Raw genomic sequence first — 8,699 nt, 5'->3', positions numbered from 1 at the left:
GCAAGCTGACTGGCTACACTAGCTGAATAAACAGGTCGGTGTTCAGAGAGACCCAACAACCAGAAACTAACAACACAGGTATGTGCTTAGATACACAGCATGGTACCCCTAGTCGGATGAAGAGGAGGGGTGTTCATTGTCCACAATCTTATATGCTTTCCTCTTAGAAACTTGTGAATGTTTCTTCTTCCACATTTTGAGCAAAATGGATCAAATAAATAAATAAATAAATAATAAAATAAAAATAAATTTAAAAAAATCGAAATCCCTTTGAATGAATCTCCATGACTGTCTTCATGAGACATCATCTCCAGCTCTAGGGATGCTCTGGAAGATAACCTGACATCAGTGTGCTAACCAGATTTTCCATTTCTGTAGCATCCCTGGCAGAGCCAACTCAAGTGGGGAGTGTTATTTTTGTTTATTTGTCTGTTATTTGTTTTTTACAAGTTTAAGCCTGTGACTGTTAGCTCTATTGATCCTGTGGTGAGGCAGAATGCTGTGATGGTAGGAGCTTGTTGCTGGTGCTCTTTACATTCCAGAGGACAGGGAGCAGACAGGGAGAGACTGGAGACACAACACAGTGTCCAAGGACACAGGCCCTGTTTATACTGACTGCCAGCTTGATGGGCTTTAGAGTCACTTGGAAGACAAGTATCTGGGTGTTTCTCTGAAAGGTGATCTAGCTTGGGTTGCCTGAGGTGGGAAGGCCTGCCCTTAATGTGGACTGGAGTCTTGAACCATATAAGTAGGAGAACGCCCCCTGCACACCAACATTCATCTCTCTCTGTTTCCTGATTGTGACTGCAGCCAGCTCCCTCTTGCCCTGTCTGCCATGACTTCTCAGGCGATATGGACCATACCCCCTGAGCCATGACATCAATAATCCCTTCCTCCCTTAGCTTCCTTCTTATTGGCTATCTTCTCACAGCAATGAGCAAAGTAACAATTCAGTGACCACTTCCTCCAGTCAATCCCCGCTTGTCAAAGTTTCCAGCCTCCTCCAACAGCAAGCATCACCAGCAGGGACCACACCTTCAAAACACAGACCTTTTGGGGAAGCTATTTCACACACAAACCATGGCAGTCAACGCCGCATCTGTCATCGGCAGGCTGATTAACACAGCTGAGCATTAACAGGGCACATGGCTTACTAGTGTGTGGCTGACAGGGCAGAGGAGGGTGAGGAAAGTCCTGGGGAACCAGATCAACAGAGGGCACACGATCAATGTGGACTCAGTTGAATAGCGGACAATGGATACTTAGGTCAACCTCTCCACACACAGGCCAAACTCAAGGAAGAATCAGATAGAGAGGAGGCACATTGGGGTCAACATGGTTCATTGCACTCTGGCCCTGCCTCCTCAAGACTCTCAGAGTTCCAAGCTCTTGTCTAGACCAATCCCTTTGTTCATCCTTGTATCACCAAAAGTAAGGAGACAGTGGCATAGGAAAAGCCCTAGATGCACAGGGTTTGGGAAATGGCTAAAGGTTAATCCATACCATGTGAGATGGTCCAAGGTTGCAGGAGCTGGAACTAGACCGCCTGGAGAGGACAGTTTCCTCCCTCTTTCTGGAAATATTTTAGGACCAAGTCTCCAAGCTTCCAACATGATCTTCCATCATCACTCTGTTGGTGATAATATTAACAGGAAACACAGATGGGCCTCACCGGTATAGAGTACTTTGTAGGGGTAGTGTTTGTTCAGTGTGCATGTGCGTGTGTATTCCTGTTTGCATATGTGTGAGTGCTCATGTGTAGGTGTGCACCTGCTACCTGTGTATATGTGTGCGTGTGAAGGCCCCAAGTTGACATCGAGCATCTTCCTTGAGTTTTCCTTGACTACTCTCGACTTTATTTACCGAGGCAGGGTCTTCTTGCTGATCCTCTTGCCTCAGGGATCGCCTATCTCTGCTACCCTAGTGACAGGATTGCAGGTAGCTACCGTACTTGCCTGGCTTTTCTGTGGGTTCTGGGGAGCTGAGCTCTGGTCCTCACCCTCCCCAGCAAGCACTTCATCCACGGTCCCCAGCTGACAGTGACCCTTCCACTCACTGTCTTCCTTGCTTCCCCGATTGTCCTGTGGAGCCAGTGCTGTTACTGGCCTCACAGATGAGGAGACCCAGGCTCTGAGGTCTGGGAAGCCTGCCTGAGACTGGCTGCTGTACGGCAGGGTCCCAGTGAGGGCATCCAGAAGGACCCCAGCAGACCTCCTCCAGAGCCGTCATCCGGTCCTGAGCAGCACTGGAGGGGTTCACTTTATTCTCCAAACAGGATGTGTATCATACCTTGGATCTCCCAAAATAGACAAGAATGGTTGTTCTGCATCTTTAAACGACACATTATGAAATGAGTGTTATTAACTGTCTTAATCAAATGAACTTCTCTTTTCTATGAATAGTTTTTCTCACTTTGTGTTCCTGGGGGAAATGAAGACACACGTTTTACCAACTCACAACCCCCTCCCTCTTACACATATCTGACTTATTTTTTATTTTCTTCCTAATATTAATGCTCTGATCATAATGGCCAAAGGTGATGGGGTCACAGCTCACTGGCTTCTGATTTATAGCTCATAGCAATAGTTACCCCTGAATTAAACAAGTTACACGACAAAGAACCTCAAAACATGGAATTGCTTATTTTTTCCTCTCTCTGTATTCATGTCTCTGTATCAGATTGCGTGTGTGTATCTATGTGTGCATGTGTATGTGTGTCAGTGTGTCTGTCTCTGTGTGTCTGTGTGTGATGGAGTCTCCCCCAGACAACTGGAAACTCCCTGAGATGTGGGTTTATGGTTTATGATTTCAGGGGAGGACAAGCCCATAGATAATCTTTAATTTCATAGGGAAAATGTTCAGAACAACAAAGAGCCATGTGGGAATGGCTTCCCTATTTACAAAGTCTCATGGGCTTTTTTCAGCAGAACAAAAACAATTGTGTGGAAAATGTGAAAACTCAGTGTTACCCCTTGAAAGGCAAACATCAGAGGGCGGTTCCTTAGATTCTGGAAAATGTTAACCACAACTTGGACTCGGAGACTGCCCTTCTTATCCCTTTAAACTTAGATCATAATTGTTCTGTTAATAAACAGACAAATTTAGAACATGTATGTTTTAAATTCCATTTTATGCATGCCTTGGGAAATTCTAGGGCATGTTTTCCTAAAGCTATACAAGCACAAGACCTTGTCTGGCATGCACAGACCCCTGAGGTGGGGGGAGACCGAGGGAGAGGGAAGGAGAAAGGGGGGGGGGTTCATACTGCCCACCCCTTTTCTCCCTAGCTTTTTCTTCATCCACAGAAAATAAGGAAGAAGCGATCCGTGTCAAATGGAGCCCTGCTCTGCCCAGGCTGGACCCGGGCTCCGCTAAACCGTCTTCAGGATACCTTCGCAGGGCAGGCTGCTGGGCCCTCCTTGCTTGGGATTCAAAGAGCCAAGCTTCATGGAAGTTAGCAACCTGCTGGCTGCCTTGGCACTAAGACCCAGCCCCTCCGGCACATGCCTCTCGTGGAGCCTGAACTAAGGGGGCCTCTCCCTCGTACCATACTGTTGTCACAGCTTACAGTGCTGACATTCCAGGAGCAGACTCCTTTTTAATTCACCTCGCTTCACTTTTGCAGCCGCCTCTGCCTTGCAGAGATGAGCTGCGCAGCTCCAGCACGCAATGGAGTCTCGTGGTCTGTGAGGCGCTTGGAAGAGTAGTTAGTGTGGGCTGTGAAGGCAGCGGCCAGGGATTCTTACGGAATCCGTCTGTGGAAACTGCTGGGCAATCCACGGGGCAGCTGCTCTCATCTCCGGGGGTCAGACAGGTGAGGGGGAGTGGAGAAAGACTTTCTCTCTTTAGGTCTGTCCCAAATAGTCCAAGATGGAGGACTCGACAGGAGGTGTTTTGATCGGACAGCTTGACAAGGCTCAGTGGTGTTTCCCTGTAGGAAGAGAATTGCTGAGCTCAAACGTTCCCTCATTTCCGCAGACAGGGTGGTATTATACCTGCTTGATGACACGCAGAGACACGGGGAAGAAAGCAGGTCACAAAGAATAAAGACGCATTGGAAGAGTCCAGAGTGACATGTCTGGGATCAGCGTGGGGACAGAGGCAAGCCTAGAAAGTCCCTGGAGTTCTCACTCACAGCTTGCAATTTGGTCTTCACTGATGTTACGTCTCAGACCTGGAACAAAGGGCTAACTGAGGTGCCCATTAACATATCGAAGCAGACACTGTCTTCAACCTCTCCCAGTACATGTTAGGAGACATCCTGGCTGGCAGACCCTTGCCCTTACTCTAAACTCTCCAGCCCAGGGACTGGGCTGGGCCCCTTCCCAGATTCTCTTCCATACATAACCTAGCCATTTTGGCTACACGGGTCTCTTGGTTGGCCCCTGGTTCCCCTCTCCCTCTCCCCTCCCCTCTCCTCACGTGGCCCCCTATGTTCACTCTGGACTCTCCCAGATGTCTCTGCCTCAGCCTGTGTTCTCCCTTCTAGCTATAATAAAACCCCAACTCCTTAGGAGCAGTCATGTCCTCCATTTATTTCTTTTTTTCATTCAACTGGTATCTTTATCTCCACAGGTAACTTGATTGTTGTTGGGTTTCGGCCCAGGTCAAGGACAAGACCAATGTTTCTGGAAGTTCTGTGTCTCATACAGTTCTGGGCTCAGTGCTGCTCTCCCAGTAGGAATGTGGTGATAGCTGTGAGTGACTTCTGTTGGTACCTGAAATGAGTCCTTCCTCTCCAGTGGACATTAGCAGTTCCCAACCAGGATATTTTCAGACCCAGCCACCTTCCTCTGCATGAAGGCTCCTGTAACTGCTGGAGAAAATAGCGAATCCATTACAAACATTTGCATAATCTGCCCTTTGATCTGCCAAATTATCTTCTTAGAGAAAAAAAGCTGCCTTGCCTGAGTGCTAAGTTCTTTATGGTTAACCTTTCACACAGTGAAAGTGTTTTCCTGGCTTCAGAAATATCTTAATGTGATATAAACTTTAAAAGAATTCCTTTCTCAAGGCCAACCTAAGTGTCTGGGCTTCCCAGGGGGCTGGGTCTGATGTAACCAAGGTTACCCGGGCTACCTTACACGTGGTCTGGCTAATCAGATAGCCTTCCTAAGAGCTGCCTCTAAGGATTTCACTGTCTGAATTTACTTAGCTTGAAAAAAGATGGGACACTGAGTTAGCTGGAAATGGAGCAGGAACAATCCCTCCACGAGATTTCATATTTAATCCTAGATAGCACAGCACAGAGCCCAGGATGCCCAAACCAGCAACTCAGAGTAGATTTTGAAAGCAAATCCTTCCAAACCAACTGTATAAAAGTAAATACATATATATAATATTTTATATATAATAACAGGACATTTCACTATGCAATAAATGCTATAACAAAATAAAAGAATCATTAGTACAGCACCATGGGCAGGTAAGAAAATGCCCATATTTTAAAGAGATATGCAAACAGAAACGAGCAGGAGTGGAATCATTTCATACCTAGAATTAGTGTTAAGATGCACCAGGACAAAAGGAAGGCGTGAAGGATGGCAGAAAGAGAGACAGAAAGGAAAACAGACAAATACATTTCAGAAGTTTCTTTTCTTAGTATCTGAATCTGGACGGTAGGTATTTGGGGTCAACATGCAGGTGCTTTTGCAGGGCTGATCATTTCTGTAATAAGAACATGCAAGACTTCAACTTCTTAGCACAACAAGAAAAGAAAATATCTACGTTTAGAAAGCAGGTAAGGCCGCCATTTCGTAGACGCCAGGAACGGGGAGCATCTGCGGAAGCAGATCCTGAAGGGGGCGGGTGGGCCTGTCAGAGTGTTGGGATTTGAGCTTTGGCTTTTTGAACCCAGGATCTCAAAATGCACCATGATTCCTGTCCAATGGATTGTAAGGTGTATGTAGGTAATCTTGGAAACAATGGAAACAAGACTGAATTAGAACAGGCTTTTGGCTATTATGGACCACTCCGAAGAGTGTGGGTTGCTCGAAACCCTCCTGGCTTTGCGTTCGTTGAATTTGAGGATCCCCGAGATGCCGCTGATGCTGTCCGAGAGCTAGATGGAAGAACACCACGCGGCTGCCGTGTAAGAGTGGAACTTTTGAATGGTGAAAAAAGAAGTCAGAATCGTGGCCCACCTCCCTCTTGGGGTCGTCGCCCTCATGATGATTACCATAGGAAGAGTCCTCCACCTCGGCGAAGATCTCCAAGAAGGAGAAGCTTCTCTCGAAGCCAGAGCAGGTCACTTTCTAGACATAGAAGAGAAAGGTCTCTGTCTCTCGAGGGAAATCACAAGCCTTCTCGATCCTTCTCTGGGTCTTGTAGCCGATCTAGGTCAAATGAAAGGAAGCAGAAGACCAGTTTGCAAAAGAAGTGATGTACAGGAAAGAACTTCATTTGACAGGAGTATGTACAGGAAATTCAAGTTTGGTTTGAGACTTCATAAGCTTGGTGCATTTTTAAGATGTTTTAGCTGTTCAAATTTGTTTTGTCTCTTGGAACAGTGACACACATAACGATGTAATCCTCTGTGGTTCCAAATGGATCCTAGGAGGCATGTAATATCAAGAATTGTTACTTTACAATGTTCCTTTAAGCAAGATTGAATTTGCTTTGAACATTAGTTTTTCATAGACTGAAATAAACCTAGATCCTGCCCAGTCAAAGTGTGATGTGCTAATGATATAGACAGAGCTGGCAGAAATGGAAAAAGCTGTAGTTTCTCTAGTAGCTGGGATACGTGTGGAGCTGTGGGGAATATAAGCAGTCTTTAAAAGCTGCTGTGAATACAAACCAACAGGTAAAGGGTGGGAACCGCACTCCAAAGGCTGGCAAAGAGGTTCCTCACCAATTGCTATAGATGGACAAAAAGCTGTTTGTAACAATTTGTTGGAAATGGAAGGCTTTAAGTAAGCAGTGTCCATCAGTTTAAGGGTACATTGTAGAGCTGAACCTTTGAGTTACTGTGCAAGATATCTTTTTCATGTTGTCATTTGTAATATGTTTGTGAGAATCCTTGGTTTCGGTTACAAATTGTTAAGAAAGAAAGAAAGAAAGAAAGAAAGAAAGAAAGAAAGAAAGAAAGAAAGCAAGCAAGCAGATAAGCAGAGACCAGAGGGCCAGGCCCGAGTGCAAGGCCCAGCTGAGCTACTGATACAGAGAAGGGCGATCTTCAGGACAGGACAGCCGTGAGGGAGGTCTTTGTCTCTGAATAAATCGATTTCATGGAAGAAATACACATCTTCTAAGGATAGTCTTCTATTCAAGGAAACTGTTTTTGTTTTTGTTTTTTTTATTTCATTTTTTTTCCAAACAAAAAATAAGACAGTGACAGAGAGAACAAAGCATTTAAAAAACTAAATGCCATCATTGTTAGAAAATTGCAGTTTAAGTCAGGCTAGCAATGGAGAGGATTAAATAGAGAAAAATTCAAGTAAACTTGAAAGGAAAAAAATTCAGTGTGAGTATAAAAATTTTCTTTTATTTTCTCTTTCTTTCTTCCTTTTTTTCTTCTTCTTCCTTTTTTTTTTTTTTTTTTTTTTGTTAGTTGTCAGGTTTGGTCCTGTCCAATGTTGGTCATCAGAGGATAAAAAACAAGTGTTCTCACTGAAGCTCATAATTCCCATAGTGTCTTTGAAGAGCCATTTAGCATAGTCTAAATGCCCTCTGACCTGGAAGTTTTACTTCCTGGGATATTTCCTGTGAAATGCTCTCGTGAATGTCATGAATATATGCACAGAAATGAATATGCACTGTCAGTGTGAAAACTAGTGTTCATAAACTAGTGTTCATGGAAACAGCCATCCTTTGCGACAAGTTGGAAGAAATGTTTGCCATTTGGCAACTACTAGGGTCATGGAAAAGATGGTCATAAACACACTGGGAAGCCAGAAGGAAGTACGTCATTAGTACACACACACACACACACACACACACACACACACACACACACACATACACACACACACCCATACCGTGTGTGTGTGTGTGTGTGTGTGTGTGTGTGTGTGTGTGTGTGTGCATGTTTGCACATGTGTGGAGGCTAATAGTTGATTTCAGGTGTCTTCCTGGATTGTTCTCCACTCTGTGCGTGAAGGCAGGATCTCTCCCTGCACCCAGCTCTCTTTGATTCAGCTAGTCTAGCTAGCCAACTCGCTCTGCAGAGGCCCCGTCTCTTCCTCCGGAGTTCCAGGTTTTTAAGCTGGCTGCCATGCCCATCAGCATTTACACGGGTGCTGGGGACCCAAACTCCTGTCCTCATGCTTATGTGACAAGTGTCTTACTTGCTGAGCCATCTCTCTCGATCCCTTTTGAATTTATTATATACTTGTTTGTTTATTTTGTGCATGCCTGTGAGTGGCAGGTGTGTGTATGTGTGTGCATGCATGCATGCTGTGGCACACCTGTGGAGGCCAGAGTACTGTTGAGAGCATGAATGCCCTTGAGCCCACAGATCACCATGGAAACTAGGAATGTTAAGCACACAGCATTGTCCTCTTAAAGGAAAGGAAGTATAACCTGTTTTTCCAACCAGAAGGCTGGGAACTGGAGGTGGTTAACAGCCCAGTGATCTGTGTTATTCGTTGGGCCAGGACGTATCAAGCTCCCACAACCAGGTCTGGACATGGCTAATAATCTAAATGACCCTTACGTTATCTTATAGCCAGAGGCTCCCCCGAAAGCTCCCACAACCA

At 45.4% G+C, this 8,699-nt stretch overlaps 1 protein-coding gene across 1 annotated transcript; it reads left to right on the top strand.

The window, feature by feature from the left end:
* The first annotated feature begins 5,866 nt into the window (after nucleotides 1-5,866).
* On the top strand, nucleotides 5,867-6,532 carry LOC118573478 (serine/arginine-rich splicing factor 3-like). Its single transcript, XM_036173811.1, has one exon. The coding sequence runs from the start codon at nucleotides 5,867-5,869 to the stop codon at nucleotides 6,380-6,382; it is 516 nt and encodes a 171-aa protein (XP_036029704.1). The 3' UTR covers nucleotides 6,383-6,532.
* Nucleotides 6,533-8,699: the final 2,167 nt, after the last annotated feature.

Source organism: Onychomys torridus, chromosome 23 (genome assembly GCF_903995425.1).
Source record: "Onychomys torridus chromosome 23, mOncTor1.1, whole genome shotgun sequence".
NCBI lineage: Eukaryota > Metazoa > Chordata > Mammalia > Rodentia > Cricetidae > Onychomys > Onychomys torridus.
Note: the sequence above shows the minus strand (reverse complement) of the source record. Positions and strands in the feature narration are given on the sequence as shown.